We start from the raw sequence: 16,506 nt of genomic DNA, 5'->3' as shown, positions 1-16,506 counted from the left end.
TCAGGTGCCCCAGGTTCAAAGTCAGGCTCCATGACTGCGGAGCTGGGCGATCACCCTCTGAGTTTCAGTTTCCTTCATGGGAAAGCAGGAACGTGGATGAGACGGTACCCACGTCCCAGAGAGGACACACACAGCCTGGCACAGAGCCTGGTATTCAGCAGGTACTTGGTAGCCATTGGCTGTTACTTTCCCACTTTTTTCTTTCTCCCCTGAAAATAGGAATGTTCCAGCCCCAAAGTTGGCCTTGATAAAGACCAGCACCTGGAGGCAGCCAGCACCCTTAGATGAAGTCCAGTGGGGACTTCAGTGGGGACACAGATGCCTCCAAATATGAAAGCCGAGGCACGAGTCCTGTTTATGCTGCTCTCAGCTGTGTGGCCATGAGCTAGTTCTTTCACCCCCTTGAGCCTCAGTTGTCCTCATCTGTAAAGTGGAGATAAAGGTGCCTGAACTCCCTGCCCCACCGAGTGACTGTGAGATTCAAATACATTGATCATAACCATTGTCTTTGTGGTGCATTGCTGTTTGCACAATACTGCTGGGCAGCTCGGCCTCGTTTAATGGGAAGGCGAAGGAAAGCAGGTTGTAAACAGCAGAACGCTCTGTGAAAGTAGCGGAGGATCTCGTGGACTGGAGGGGTTTGTGGATAGGAAGGTTTCCTGCGGCAGCCAAATCTACAACGTCCCTGACGGGGACTGGTTTACCCACCCGGGGTACAAGGGCAGTCAGTTCTTGCCCCAGTTAATCAACCTGGGAAGCACCTGCTTCATTAAGAGGAACCTCAGTGTCATTCTCTGGAACTCCCCCCCCGCCCCGCATACACATCCAAATTATAGAAGATTATCTAGGTTTTACTCAAGCCACAGGGCTCTTTTCCAAAAGCCAGGTAGAGAGAGAGAGAGAGATACCTGTCCGTCCATTGGCGGGTGGGGGTGTTGCTTCTGTTGTTGCCACATTGTGTAGCTGTGGGAGCGGGTCCTGCACAGTCCGGTGGAGGGGCTCCATCAAGAGAGATCAGGTCTGGGGCGCCTGGGTGGCTCAGTGGGTTATGCCTCTGCCTTTGGCTCAGGTCATGATCTCAGGGTCCTGGGATTGAGCCCCGAATTAGGCTGTCTGCTCAGGGGGGAGGCCGCTTCCCTCTCTCTGTCTGCCTCTCTGCCTACTTGTGATCTCTCTCTCTCTCTCTCTCTGTCAAATAAATAAATAAATAATCTTCAAGAGAGGTCAGGTCCAACTGGTTCCGGGATGCCTTGCTGTGTCCCACCTATACAGAGAATTGCTGGTGCCTCCTGTTTTTAAAAAAAAAAAAAAAAAAAAAAAAAAATTAAAGTTTTTCCTCACCTGCCATGTCATTACTCAGTGAAGAAAAATAAATAAATAAATAAATCACAAACCAGTAAATAATAAACATTCAAGTCCAGAATAGTGGAATGATTTTGTTTGTTTGCTTGTTTGTTTGTTTCAAGGTCATCCAACAAGGTAGTGGTGGGGTCATGTCTCCTGGCTTTTCACCCAGGATTGTTTCAACTTCACTCTGTAATCTCTCTGCCTTAAAAATTAGAGAATGGCGTAAGTGCCGTAACTGACTCATTTTCTAATGGAAAATCCCCACAATTTTTCGAAGGGCAAATGTCGAAGGGAGAGGAAATTAACATTTATTGAACGCCCACTTAGTGTACGCCAGGCGTTGTGCTGTGAGGGTTTTATTTACACGTATATAAGATCTCACTTAATCCTCATACCAACCCAGCCATATGATACATATAGTCATTCCTGGAATGACAGATAGGAAAATTGAGGCTTGAAGTGGTTATATAATCTGCACAAATTAGCGATTCATGCTTTGGAACCTGTGTCTCTCTGGCTCTTGAATGAAGGGCCCAGACTTGATTTGGATTGAGAGAAATCTGGGGTGGATGGGGAGAAGGGACCGTGACCCAAGGAGAATGATCCTCATGGGAAAGGCACCTGCAAAGTAGCACCTGCCACTCAGAGCTTTTCTCCCTTGGGCCAGAAGGCTAGCGAGCATTTTTAAGGTCAGGGTCAGGACTAGGATGGGGCAAGAGAGGCATTTGCTCTAGGGGTTGTGTGACTTGCGAGACTCTGAGATGGGGCCCTAAGAGTTGTGTTGTAGGCACCTCTCTTGCCTCCCTGATCCCATCCCTGACCTGCCCCAGATTCCATCAACCCCATGGGCAGGTCCTTCCGGGGTAGGATTCTCTGACATCACCCTTCTGTCCGCAGGCCCCGTACTCACATTGCCTCTTCCTGCATGAGGGCTGGCCTCTGTGCCTGGGGGGTGAGGTCGTGGTACACCTGGCCCCCCTCAACCCTCTCTTGCTACGCCAAGGGGACTTCTACCTCCAAGTCGAGCCCCAGGAGGAGCAGTCCGTCTGCATCATGATCAAATGCCTCTCCTTGGACCTCCGCACAGTGGACACAAAGCCTGTTCCCGTGTCGTCCTACCCTATACTTTTCACCCAGACGGGGCTGGAGACTATCAACAGTGACTTTGAGGGAAGCCCCCTTCACAACTGCCTGGTCGCTTCAGAAGATGGGATTGTCTCTGTGCCCTGGACCAAGATAACCAGCCCGGAGTTTGTGGATGACAGACCCCAAGCAGTGAATGTCCTTTCCCTGGCCTGGGGGTCCCTTCAGTTAGAGGCCCTCGATTTGAGCTGCCCTCCGGAGCCGCCCCAGCCCAAGTCCCCAGGCTGCCAGGAGCTGCATGCCCAGAGCTTGGCCAAGGGCAAGGGCAGGACTTACGGAAACAAGTACCCAGGACTCATCAAAGTAGAGCCAGCCAGGCCTGGGGAGGTGGCCTTCAGGATGGACCATGTGGCCAGCCAGGACTTGGAGGGAGATTATGTGGTCCTTCTGGAGAGCAGAGGAGGATCTCCTAGTAGGGAAGTGGAGACATCCCATGGGTGTCCTTTGGGGGCATCGGAGGAATTATCCAGAACTAAGCAAATCCCTTTTTCTCAAAGAACGCCACCTCTCTCAGGCACCAGTGGGGGACCTTCCTTGAAAAAATGGGCTTGTGAGAAGGCAGCAAGCTCAGAAGAGGAGCCCTGCATTTTGGACTTGAGGAGAAAGATCAACCATAAGGTTGACTCACACACCCATGACTCAGAACAGCAGCCCCGGGAACCCTACCTCAATGTCCTTGAGAAGCCATTACCCTGGGCCTCTGGCCTCGAGGCAGGTGGTTCAGAAGACCTGGCTTCCTCCACAAAGGTGCAGGGACATCTGGCAAACCCAGAAAATATGGTCCATCCCAGGCCTGACCCAAAACAAGAGTCCTCCCTGTATCTGTGCCCAGCTTCCTCTCCTGCTACTCCAGTGGAAGAGAGGGCCAAACTGAGACTTTCCAAACCTGGACCTGGCCCCAGTCAGAACACCTCCTCCTCCAGGTCCCCCACTCCTGGGCTTAGATTCTCCTTCTTGAAAGGGCAAAGGCAAGCCCCGGGGCCACCAGAGAAAGCCTCACTCCAGCACGACGGGCCCTGGAAAGTCTTGTGTTCGCTCTACTCTCCCAAACCCAACCGAGCCAAGGGCTTGGGGAAAGGTAAGGTGCCCACTCGCTCGGCTGGACAGGGGACTATTCTCTGGACATGACCAGGTGACAAGGAGGTTCAGGATGCCAGGGACAGAGACCCCTCCCCCCCCACCCCCGAAATGGTTCAGCCTCAGGGTTTTAGTGCACGGGGAGCATGTCAAGAGGCTTGAAGTCTCAGGGGACTGGAATGACTATTCTGAGCCATCCTGAGTCCACAGTCAGTTCGGCCCCACAGCGGCTGGCTGACCTTGGTCAAGGACTCCTTCTTGGTGCAGTGTGGGTGTCCCCTGCCTCACACAGTTGTTCTGAGGTTCAAAGACACACTAAAAGTAAGCAGCTTAGGGATGCCTGGCTGGCTCAATTGGAAGAGCGCATGACTCTTGATCTCAGGGTTGTGAGTTTGAGCCCCACGTTGGGTGTGCAGATTACCAAATAAATAAATAAACTTTAAAAAAAAAAAAAAGAGCCTAGCATAACACCTGCCACATTAGGTAGGAGACCAGTAGCCATAAGCTCTTATTATCAGTCAGAAAATGCCAGAGAAGACATTTCCTCCAGGGAAACCCAGATTCTTCTTAATATCCTTTTCTTTGTTGGTCTTCCCCAGCTGGGACAACTCAGACCAAAGCATCTGGCCCAGCTGCTGACTCAGGCCCACTCACCAGGAAAAAGGTTGGCTTTCCAGAAGGCCCTCCTGGAAGAGTCCCCGCTGTGGATGAGGAGACCCCAGGGCCTGAACCCAGGATGGGGGCTCTGAGTGTGGAGCTGTTCCAGTCAAGAATAGCATGTCTGCCAGGTCCTCGGGGATCAGAAGGCAGCTGGAGGTGGAGAGGAGGGTGGTGGGGTGGGGTGAGGGTGTGTTGGGGTGGGGAGTCTCTGAGCATCCTGGTGTTGGCGGGTGTGGAGGAGACAGGGAAGGTCCTGGAGGCTTGTGTTCTGGACCAAGTGCCCCTGGGACTCAGGCTCTTCATATTTCCAGTGAAGGAACTGGATTATATGAAAGCAATTTCTAGATATCCATCCGTCCATCCATCCATCCATCCATCCATCCATCAAACCATCCATCCATCCTACTTTTTAGTGAGGCAGCCAGCATGGGTGTCTTAGGTCTGTTCCCTAGAAACAGGGCCTAAGACAGAGATCCTTGGAGAAGTGATTTGTTGAAGGTAGTTCTCAGGAGAAGGGGAGTGAGGAGAGCAGGACAGGGCAGGGGAGAAGCTGAGTGACAATGGGGCCTGACCCTGTGAAGGTCTGGGACATGAATATTACCGCAGAGCTGGTTCCATTTTAAGGTGTAGGGGGCTGGTCTGTTGTGCACTTGGGTCTGTTGGTCATCAACCCAGACAGGGCCTGAGATGCAGGGTGAGCATCCAGTTCAGTTGAGGGCAATTCTCTAGAGAACGGGACATCTGTGAGCCAATACAGCCAGCAGTCAACAGCCGCTGGGGGATGGGTATCAAGCCTGACAAAGGGATCCGAGTGGGGTTTTACCAGCATCCAGTAGAGAGGATGTTATCCCTTCTGTTGAATATTTATTCATCTTTGCAACAAACATTTCTTTAATACCTGCTGTGTACAGCCAGGCCCTGGGCTTAGCACTGAGGATTCAGGGCGGAACAAGACTGATGTGTGCTCTGCTCTCAAAAAGTCTATATTCTCAGGGTGGAGAAAATTCAACAGGTTATTACAATCCAATGTAAACAAATTGCACTGTGGAGGAGTACAGGGTGCTGTGGGAGGACCGATGAGTGCCCTGGCTCAGGCTTAGGCGCGAGGAGAGATCAGGGAGGAAGGAGGAAGCAACAGAAAGCTCAGTCCTAGAGCATGACTAGGTTTTATCCGGGTGAAGGGGTGGGAACAGTGTTCCGGACAGAGGGAACAGAATGTGCAAATGTCCAGAAGCAAGAAAGACCCCAGGGCTTTTTGTGACCTACTGTCTTGAAAATCCATTTTACTTCATAGACCTATACCATGTTGTGCTGAGGGCTGGGACACAATGAGTGGAGCCCTCAGTTTTGCAGGATTGAATAAAGGCCTACATTTGCTGTAGGAGGCTGCAGTGGGAGAAGGGCTTCTACAGAGGGCAGAGAGGAGGTCTTCCTGGAGGAGGTGGCATCTGAACTGGGCTTGGAAAGATAAGGAGGGTTTCACCAGACAGAAGTGGGAGGGGAGAGAATCCCTGGCAGAAGAAACAGCGTGGACAGGGGTGGGAGGTGGGAAGGAGGAAAGAAGAGGAAAGAATCCGCCTAGGTTAGGCAATGACAGATGGCCCTTTCTGGCTGGGCCATAGGTGGCAAGGGGTGACACAGTCTAGTAGTTGTAGATGATGATCTGATCTTCACGTGGTCTTCTCTCTGTGTGTCTGTGTCCACATTTCCTCTTTTCATAGGGACACAAGTCATATTGGATTAGGGCCCACCCCCAATGACCTCATGTTAACTGAATCCTGTCTTTAAAGACCCTGTCTCTAAATACAGTTACATTCTGAGTTCCCGGGGATTAGGACTTCAACATATGGAAGTGGGAGGGTGTAGGAAGAACACAATACAGCTGATAACACAAAATGAATGAAATGAGCCTGGAAGAGTGTACAGCCTCTGGGGAGACTTAAGGGGCAAGTGGAGAAACTTGCACTTTTTCCTAGAGGCCATGGGGAGCCACGAGCTGTTTAGAGTAGGGGAGCAGCACCCCACAGAGCCTCTACTGAGCTCCAGTCATGGATCTATAGAGACAGGAGCTCATCTCTCCTGGTGGTCAAGGGCCAGATCAAGCATGACTCAAGCAGGTGAGGGACCTGGCTCTGGGCGAGACTGGGAAGCCACTTTCCCTCGCCGGGCTCCAGTTTCCTTATCAAGAAAATGGGCCTGGGGACGATGATGCAGCATTGCCTGACCTGACGGCCCCAGTGGCTGCAAGAGGATTTCAGAGGAACATGGGCAGACATCTCTGACTTTGTAGGTTATATCATTTTCTCATATTTAATCATTTCACATTTTTTTACTTTCTCTTATAAAAAATACTAACATACAAAAAAAAAAAAAAAAGCAGAGACTGTATTGTAAGGAACACCCACTTACCCATTATTCAGATTTAATAAGTCTTAACATTTTGGCATAAGTGAAAGATCTTCATATCTTGTCCCTGAATACTTCAGCATGCCTCTCTCAGCTCTGAAGATATTTTCCCTAAGAACTGCAATACCATTAGCCCATCTAACAAAACTAAATATAATTTCTAATACTACTCAACACACCCAGTTCATATTCAAATTTCCCATATTGTCCCCAGTGAAATGTTTTTCCTTTTGAAATTTATAAATGAGTATCACAGGGAAAAGAAAAATCCAACCCATGATCTCAAGAGGATCTAAAGTTAGACACACACGGTCGGACATCTTTTACGATTATGTCAAATTTGCAAATGTGCATGAAGGAAAGACTGTTCTAGAAGGTCTGCTCCCCTGTGTGAGACAGCACTTATGAAGGCTGTTAAGCTTGTCTCTAAGACTTCCTGAGCCATAAAGGGTCTTGCACGCTTACATACTGTAGAAGGTCGTGCCCATGTGGAGCAGATGGTGGCTGTTACAAGTTGGTTCTGCGTGAGGTGACTCTGGAGGGCAGGGCTCCAGGCCCAGGGTGTGAGGCAGGCCCAGTTTCCAGAGGCCTGAGCCTCTTTCCCTCCTCTGTGCTCTCCCCTCACCATCGTGCAGCTAGGCTGCGCTGACTCCCTGGGCCTCGGACTCTCAGCCCCTGTGGGGACAGTGGGCCAGGCAGCCCTGATTCCTGGAACGGGAAACAGTCTACAGAACCCATGGGTAAAAGTCTGCAAGAATGAAGCATGAGCTGGCAGCCCTGGGCCGGGGGCAGAGATGAGGACAGAGGCGATGTTCCGTGTAACAATGGTTGTCACTGAGCCCGTGGCTCCGTGTGTTTCTCAGGACCATCTCATTTAGCCCTCGAAATGACCTAGTAAGCTCCACATTTTATGCTCCCCATTTAACAGATGAGGAAACAGGCTCAGAGGCCCAGCGACTAGCCCAAGGACACACAGTGAGTCAGTGCCAGGCTGATACTTGAACCCATCCACGTGCCTCCAAAGTCGAGTCCCTGAGCTGTCCGTCCCAGAGTGCCCTGTGCAGAAGGGAGTCCAGAACGAGGGAGTCCGGAATGGAGGGCGGAGTCAAAGACAGCTTTCTGAGGAAGTGGCTATTGAGCTGGGTCTTGAAGGCCGACTCAGAGTTCAGAGTGGCCGAGGGAGGAGAGAAAGGACATCCGAGGTGGAGAGACCTGGGGTTCTCACTGCTCACCTGTGTCCTCCCTTTTCCAGGTGGTCGGGACAGGGCAGGGAGGCCCCTGCTTCTGGTGTCAACCACTGAGGGGGCCTGGGAGGCCCCGTGGTGCACAAGCTCAGAAGTCACCAAGCTGCTTTCCTACCTGTGCACTGTCCCCAGGTAAGGGGCTGGGCCAGCTGGCCACTCTGTCCCCTTTTGACTTCTTGGCCCCGAGTCCCGGGCTGGGCACTGAATGGGCAGACACCGTGCCCTTCCACCCAGTCGTCTGTTCCCAGAGCCAGTCCCAAGCCAGATGCTGGGGGGAGGGGGGGAGCAGGACAGACTTAGTCCCTGCCATCAGGGGGTTCCCAGATTGCGGGAGATGGATGGCGTGCGAGGAGCGGAGCATGGAAGAGCAACTCTTAGGAGCATCAGTGTGGTGAAGAGAACGGGGGTGATGTAGATTGATGACGATTAGTGGGTGATCCAGGCTGATTTCACCTGCGTGACTTCAGGTTGGACTGGCTGGGGAAAGCCTCCATCCTTTCCTCAGCCTTCTAGCCCCCAGCCAGGAGGGTCTCAGAGGTGGGGTTTGTTCAGGACTGTGCTAGAGACCCCAACCCAACCTAGAGGCTGTGTGGCTAGGGGTCGGGGATGGAAGGACTGGCGGAACCCTTTGGAACCTTCTCCATACGCTCTACCCCGTGGGAGCTATCATGGCCACTTGCTGGCCATTAAGATTTTTCTTTGTGTTCTCCAAGGTGGTGTGACTGTTCTGGCCTGAGGGGGAGATGGGACACACTTTTTTCATGCTGAGAAGTGGTCAGTGTGTTAGACAGGGTCCTGGAATCCCACCAATTTGCTGTGTGACCTTGGGGCAGTAACCTCCCCTCTCTGAGTGTCACTTAAAAAAAAGGGACAGCCGGGGCGCCTGGGTGGCTCAGTGGGTTAGGCCGCTGCCTTCGGCTCAGGTCATGATCTCAGGGTCCTGGGATCGAGTCCCGCATCGGGCTCTCTGCTCAGCGAAGAGCCTGCTTCCCTCTCTCTCTCTCTCTGCCTGCCTCTCCATCTAATTGTGATTTCTCTCTGTCAAATAAATAAATAAAATCTTAAAAAAAAAAAAAAAAAAAAGGGACAGCCAAGTGGACTCTGGGGACCAATGTAAACTGTGGAGTCCTGGCCCCAGCTTCACGCTAGGCCACGCTAGAGACTCAGACGCTTCTCGCATCGGGGCCTGCCCCCCGGGTTGGTGGCCAGGCCTGTGTGGAAGCAAACGGCTCTCCCAGCATGAACAGCGGGAGGCAGGCGAGGTGCGGGACCTCTTCTCACCGTCTGCCATGTTGCCACTCTGTGCCTCAGTTTCCCCTTCTAGGGTCATGACAAAATCAGACATTTATGTTCCTCTTACCCTGCACAGTCACTGAGTGCCTCACTCCAATGAATTCATCAGTCCTCACCACAGCCGGCCCCAAGGGGTCAGCACTATGATCCCCATTACAGATGGGAAAATGGACTCTCAGCAAGATGGAACATCTTGTCCAGGTTCCAGACACTGTACCACAAGTCCATCACCACACTGGCCGCCTCCATTTTTTCTGTGAACTGGCTGGACTTCAGGCTTGGAGTTCAAAATAACCCCCCACAGGGGGTTATTTTTCCAACCTGCCTGATCATGAGGACGGCCAAGGGCACTTGGAACCGCACAGCCTCCCTGCCCCACCCTGGATCTGCTGGGGGGATGGGGCAGGGGCGGGGGTGACGAACCGATTATTTTAACAAGTTTTGACAACTGGGCCAGTTTGGGAAATCCTAAGGTCATCACCGAAACGTACACCGGGAACCACTGAGGGTGTTCGGGCTGCGAGCAACAAATCCCAGTTCCAAATGTCTTCACTGATAAGGAAATGTAACTTTCTTGGTCTCCGTTTTCTAGCTCTTAGGAGGAAACTGGTAAAGGAGCCTTTCTTTCCCAGAAGTGCCCCCATGGTTGCTGGCCTCCACCAATCAGAAACCAGCCCCTGGGGGACCTGTTATACAGAGGGCATAGGATTCCCGAACCAAACGTGGGATTCCTGAAGAAAGCGAGAGCTCTGCCCACGGGGAAAGGATGGGTTCAATGCTGGACGACTCGTCCACTGCAGTGGGGACAGTGGCTTATAGGGTGTGAGAGAGAGCTGTGTGAGGTACTGTGGGAACACCGAAGAGGAAGCAATGGACTCCACCTGGAGAGAGATCATGGAGGGCTTCCTGGAGTGGGGTGGGCGTTGGCAGTTAGTTGGTCTTGTAGGAGGAAGAGTTCACCAATAAATCAAGGCTCCTGGCAGCCAGTCTCCCCGCCCCCATAGGTCCTTCCCCCTAGAAAGCCTGGTTCATCCAGCAAGATTGCCAACTCTCTTTACCACCCACAGGCCTGAAGATAAAACCAAGGGGCTGGCTGTTGTGATTGATGCCAGGAAACAGCCCCCGCATCCTGGTCTGGTCAGTGCCCTGCAGGTCACCCAGGTGAGTGGGCAGTGGACAGCCTCAGCCTAGCAAGTGTTAGGAGCTCCAGGGGACTTGTGGTGCTCATGGAGCCCAGGAGGCTGAGAACTGGAACCAGGAACGCCAGGCAGACACTCTTAATTACAGTATAGATATCCCAGCCCAAAGAGGCCTGAAGCGAGAGGGAGTTCATTGGTTCATTTGACTTGACAATCTGGAAATTAGATCCAACTTCCAAGTATGGCTTGATTCAGGGGCTCAAATATTGTCTCCAAGACCCGGTTCCTGTCTCTGCACTTCTGGCCAGTTTCTCCTGGGAGGGCGCTGTTCTCAGCCAGGCTCCCTGCCTTGGTGGCTCTCTGGTTCCCAACAGCTTTCAATTCCCATAGTCTTTCATTTAAATCCGGTAGGACAGAGTGAGAGATTCTCTTTCCAGGGGTCCCAGCAAGTTTCCTTCTGTCTCCTTAGCTCAGGTGGCCATCCCCCAACCAATCTCCATGGCCAGGGGAATGCGGCACACTGATCGGCTTAGACTTGGGTCCCCTGAACCTCATGAGCGTAGAATGCCGGAGGAAGAGGTTCCTAAGTTAATGGGTTAGGCAACAGAGGAAGTGGAAGGTTGGCGTGTGCTTACCTGATGGTCTGATCTCTTCTTCCTTCTCCTCCTCACTTTATAATGGGGAAACTGAGGCCCAGTGGGGATGGATCATCTAGGACGTTTGTAACACAGCCTGGACCTGCTGTTCTGTTGACTCCCAATGACTCACCCTCCAAACATCCCACCTACACATCCCCCCACCAAACCCCACCCACCCTGTTTGCCTGAATCTTAGCAGGGGGCTCAGTGAAGGTCTAGGCAGAGCCCCCCTGAAGTGATTCTCTCTGACAGGCTCTGGCCCCAGCCTCCATGGGTGCTGTGCTCTACCTGGGGGACGAGGAGGCTGCTCTCCAGCCAGGGATGCTGCCTGACATCCAGGTGAGTGGGGGAGCTGAACTGAGCTGGGATGCAGAATTCAGCAGCTAGGGAAGGTTAACAAGTTCAAGGTCAGCCTAGTGGAGGTCAGCAAGTACAAGGCCAGGTGCTACAACTTTGAGCCCCAGCCTCTCCGGCAGGTGCTTCCAAACCATACAGTTCTCCCTCTCTGGCAATGCCAGCAGCTCCTGGCTCATGACGGACCTGCAGTGGCATGAAGACTATTTAAAAAGCTTCATCTCCTCGACCCCTCCTTCCCTTTTTTCCGATGGGGAAACTGAGGCCCAAGGCCACTCAGCAAGCTAGAGGCATATTGCGGCCCCGATCTTCCTGCCTTCCCCCTCCCTTGGGTTTCTCGGCATCTCAGGTTCGGATCGTTTAGGGCTTTGCAGGAAAGAGGCCTGCCATTTTCTTTAATCGGTGCATGTATTACAATCATGGTGTGCGCACCCTGCCCTCTGCCTTGTTTCTGGAAATGGTTTTAAAAGCCGCCTTTCTCTTTCTCCTCATCGGTAAAGAGACACACTGTGGGCCAGGATGTGCATTTCATGCTTTTATGGACCAGCGAATCCCTTGAGGGACCTTGTCAAAGTGCAGGTTCCAGTGAAGGAGTTCTGGATGGGGCGTGGGATTCCGCATCTCTAGGAGCCCCTAGGTGGTGCTGAGGCTGCTGGTCCGTGGACCACACTTTGAGTGCCAAGGACGGGTCCAAAAAAAACTGAGTCCACCCGATCCCAAGCTTAGGTATCTGGAGCTGGGCCTGGCATAAACATTCATCTTTAGCGCCCAGGAGAAGCAGCCACTTCGTCCCTCCTCCATGTCTTAGAGGACATTTCAGATTTGGTGAACTTTTTCATCAGCCCCAAGAAGGAGACAGCACCTTGGTGGGTTGTCAGAGGACAGTACAAGGATTCCAAAGAAGTTACAAGAAAAGAGTCAGCATCAATCAATTTGTGTGATGGCCTGGAGAGCTGTGCTGGGAAAGAGCCTGGCTTAGAGGGAGCCAGTGCTGTGATTGATTAGTGATGTCTGCCTGGGCACAGGCTAAGAGGTGGGGTATGTTAAGTGCTTTGATGTGCCATTTCTTGGCCAGGATCGCATTCTTAATGTTGATTTCTCAGACTTTCCAGAGAAGATCCTTGGTCCAGAAAGCAACTCTTAAAGCCAGGGCCAGCCTTCCCTGTGACGGGTAGAGCAGTGGTGGGACAGGGATCTGGCAGGCCTTTCTCAAACATATGTCCCCACCCGGAATCCTCCAGTCCTCCTGACTGACTTCTTTGATCTGCAGGTAGAGGTGGTGACCTCACTGAAGGCTCTCGGCCACCACGTGGACCCCAGCCAGCTGCCCCCAGCCCTGGAGGGCTCCCTCCCCTACTGCCACTGCGAGTGGGTGCAATTCTTCCAGGTGCCCGCCCTCACAGCCTCTACCCCCAACCCAGGCTCCTCCTCTTCCTCCCTTCATACTCTTGCTTCAGGGATTTAGCGACTCTGTCAGGTTCCAAACCAGACATTCAAAAAACGTTTATGATGAGGGTTCAGAGGGTGGTGATTAAGAGCTGAGGCTCTGGGCCCAACGTGCCTGGGTTTCATTCCCCACTCTGCTGTGTGACCTTGAGTAAGTTACCTACCTTCTCTGAGTCCTTTCCTTTTAGTCCAAAATTGGGGAGGGGGCGGTAAAGATAGCTATTTCCGAGGGGGCTGTTGTGAAGATTAATTGAGTTAATGCGGGCAAAGAGCTTGGAAGAGTGGCTGGTGTATACACGGCTGTGTCTGTTGTTAACTGAAAAGACATCAGCAGACATTTGTTCTGGGCCTTGCACAACTCAGAGAGCTCAGGGGCTGGCGGGGGAGGCAGACATGTTCCCTTCTGAGAGAGGAAAATCAGGAAACAGCCCGCACTGGGCTCCTTCCCCTCATGATCTCAGCCTCTCCTCAGCACAACCCCGGAGGGGGCATTTCATGTCCAGTTTAACACACGAGGACACACAGGGTGGTGTGTGTGTGTGTGGTGGTGGAGAGGGACTAGCACAACAGCACACAGAAGATTCCAGGCTTAAATCGCACGGAAACCAGTGCCCATAAATGTTGCCCTCGACTTTCCCTACTGCTCATCCTTGGCACTGTTCACGTTTGGGACTGGATAATTCTTCTTTTTGGGGGGGAGCTCTCTTGTGCATTGTGGCATGATTTGTACTGTCCCTGTCCGCTACCCACTCTGACAGGGGCACCTTGCAAATTACAACAACCGAAAACATCTCCAAGCATTGCCTGATGTCCCCTGGGGGACGAAATCACCCCCCCCCCCCGTGAGAACCGCTGGTCCCCACTGACTGTTGCGTGCGGTGGTTTGTTTACTTGTTTGGGGCCTGGGTCCTCTCCTGTTGAGCCTGTGCCCATTTTTGAAAAGGCAGAGTGGGTTCAAAATTCAAAAATGCTGCTGAAGGGTGTATATATATTGAACGATCTCCTTTCCTATTCATTTCACCGGCCCCCCATTCCCCTCTGATGAATCCAGTGGTCTTTGAACTCTATTTTCATGAAATCTAGCCCATAGTCCCAGAATATAAAACTAATGATAATGATGGCTAAGACACTAAGTGCCTCACCCACATGAACCCGTTTCATCCTCCTGCAAGCCTGTAAGGTAGGGACGACTGCGAACCCATTTTATAGAGGAGGAAGTAGAGGCACAGAGAGGTTAGGCAACTTGCCCAAGGTCTCACAGCCTGTCAGTGGTGGAGCTGGGCTGAAGGGGGACCCAGCAGAGGATGTCCCCTATCTCTGCCCTCCCACATCTGCTCCTGCCCCTTCCCCCAGAGGATACCTTGGGCTTCTTTCCTCTCCCTCTCTCCTTCCCAGCCCAAGTGATTCTCAAAGTGTGGTCCCTGGACCAGCAGTATCAGCACCACCTGGGAACTTACTAGGGATGTACCTTCTCAGGCCCCACCCGAAAGAATTCAATAAAGAACTCAAGAGTGGGGCTCAGCAGTCTGGATTTTGACCATCCCTCCAGGTGATTCTGATGCAGCTCAAGTTTGAGAACCATTGCTTGATGCCCGCCCTGGGTCCCCCTGGCGTGGGCAGGCGCCCTCCTCGGGGGCCCAGGCTGACACCCCGGCTCTGGTCTTCCATCATGCAGAAGTTGGACCCTTTCCTTGCTGACCTCCGCCGGGCCGCCTCCTTGCTAAAGGCTTCCATCAACCAGATTGAGAAGAGTGAGCCCCCTGGAGGGGTGCAGGTGAGCCAGGTTCATGGGGTGGGGAAGCCCCTCTGTACCCCAGATTCCGTGGACCAAGGGGCTCAGTGAAGGGGACAGCATGCTGGGCATAACCATCCCCCTTTTTCATTCATTTACTGGACTAATATTTATAGGCCACTCGCTGTGTATCACGCCCTGGGGACCCCAGCCTGGGGCAAAAGGACTAGTCCCTGCCTTTGGAGGGTGTCGTGGGTGCAGTGCTAGAGGCAGTCCTTTAAAAAGCAAACAAAGAAATGGATATGTAGCTACAAAATGTGCCAAAGGCCAAGAAAGATCGAGAACCATAGGGAAGGGGGGCGGCTCCGTAAAGAGATGGTATTTAAGCAGACTCCTGAGAATGACAAGGGGCCGGCGATGGGAACAGGAGGGGTATTGTGCCAGGTGGAGGGCAAATATGCGCCAAGGTGCTGAGGGGGGATTGTTCTGGTATGTTCTAGAAGAGCATGGAGGCCGATGTAGAACAGAGCGGTGGGAGCAGGGTAGGAGAGGAACAGAACAACAGGAGGATCTTCTAACCCCACGGAGGCTGGATCAAGGAGTTGGGCTGGGCTGGGACTCTAAGCTGCCAGAGAAGCCTCGGAGAGTTCTGAGCAGCAGGATGAACGCCTTGGTCCTCTGAGATCCTTCCAGCTGCCATATGGAGAACAGAGGGAGCCAGCGAGCTGCCGGGAGACCAGTGAAGAGGCTGGGCTGAGTGTCCCACAGAGATGAGGCGGTTGGACCAGTGAGGTTGCCATGGTGATGAGAGGAAGCATGGCTGGAGGAGATGTTTTAGAGATAGAAAGGATGGACTTTCTGCAGAACCTTGAATACCAAACTGGGGGACTCAGGCACGATCTGGGTGTGGAGAGCCCTGGGAAGGCTGTAGAGCGAGAGTGGGGATTGCGCCTCAGGCCACCTCCCTACACTGACAGGAGGCCTCCAGGTGTCTGAGCAAGTCCAAGGAGCTGATGGAGGCCGTGCTGAGGGACCCAGGCCTGCTGGGCCTCCAGCGGGAAGGGGGAGCCACTCTGGCCAAGCTGCAGCAGGAAGCTGGTAGGCTGGATTCCAACCCCGATGTCAGGTATGAACGGCCAGGGTTTTCCTCACCCACCTTTGTTCCCTGGCCCTGGGGACTTGGCCCCCACCAAGGGGGCCCTAAGGACATCTAGGATGGGGGCATTTGCAGGGCTCATATCCTGGGCTGAGGCTTTGGTAAGGTTCCCGTCCCTTCTTTGCTGCCTCTCCTTCAGCCCCGGCCCTCCTCAGCCCAGGTAGGTGTCCAAAGACAGCCCCTGCTCACTTCTGGTCACCCTCGAGCACTTTCTCTGACTTTCTAAGACACTAGGCTGTGTCCCTTCAAGGTCCATCTTGTTTATTCCCCAGAAGAACCTCGTGAGGGCCGTACCATCCTCATTTGGCCGATGGGAGGCCGAGGCTCGGGGAAATGCTCTAATGGCACGGCCCGCCTTCCCTGGTGGGCTCCTCAGCCCCGCTCAGGGAACCTTAGGTGGCATCAGTGGTGTCAGAGCCACAGAACAACAGACACATATTCCTGGAAAGTACTGGTTTGCTTACATTTCGGGGTGGGGGGTGCAAGTCAGTAATTAAATCCGTCAGTAATTGGAGCTATTTTATCTCCATTAGAACAAACACAATTACAAAGTTTACACAAGCTTCCAAGAATCATTTGTTTATTTAACCAACACCTGAATAGTACTTAGTATGAGCACAGCCCTGTCCTAAGGGCTTTGCAAATATTAACTTGTTTAATTCCCACTAGGAGGAATCTAGCATTACCCCCCTTTTACAAAGGAGGGGCCTGAGGCCCAGAGGGAGGTTGAGTGACTTTCCCAGGATCACACAGCTGACCTGTACCGGGGTCCGGACTTCAACCCAGGCAGCCTGAACCTGTCACCTTGAACTGCAGCCACAGACAGATTCACGCTGATGTGGGGCCTGGTGCTGGGCTGGAGCCATCTCCC

General features: G+C 52.8%; 1 protein-coding gene across 1 annotated transcript in view; it reads left to right on the top strand.

The window, feature by feature from the left end:
- Positions 1 to 16,506, top strand: part of KIAA1755 (KIAA1755 ortholog) — a 40,437-nt gene that overhangs the window by 13,007 nt on the left and 10,924 nt on the right. Inside the window, exons 3-10 of the mRNA XM_004746450.3 lie at positions 2,245 to 3,568; positions 4,167 to 4,355; positions 7,886 to 8,009; positions 10,238 to 10,331; positions 11,200 to 11,286; positions 12,572 to 12,688; positions 14,423 to 14,521; positions 15,457 to 15,605. Coding sequence (XP_004746507.2) covers positions 2,245 to 3,568; positions 4,167 to 4,355; positions 7,886 to 8,009; positions 10,238 to 10,331; positions 11,200 to 11,286; positions 12,572 to 12,688; positions 14,423 to 14,521; positions 15,457 to 15,605 — 2,183 coding nt within the window. The remainder of the gene's footprint in view (positions 1 to 2,244; positions 3,569 to 4,166; positions 4,356 to 7,885; positions 8,010 to 10,237; positions 10,332 to 11,199; positions 11,287 to 12,571; positions 12,689 to 14,422; positions 14,522 to 15,456; positions 15,606 to 16,506) is intronic.

Source organism: Mustela putorius, unplaced genomic scaffold, assembly GCF_011764305.1.
Source record: "Mustela putorius furo isolate JIRA1106 unplaced genomic scaffold, ASM1176430v1.1 tig00000743_pilon_pilon_pilon, whole genome shotgun sequence".
In the NCBI taxonomy this organism is placed as follows: Eukaryota; Metazoa; Chordata; class Mammalia; order Carnivora; family Mustelidae; genus Mustela; species Mustela putorius.
This window is presented reverse-complemented; position numbering and strand designations above follow the sequence as displayed.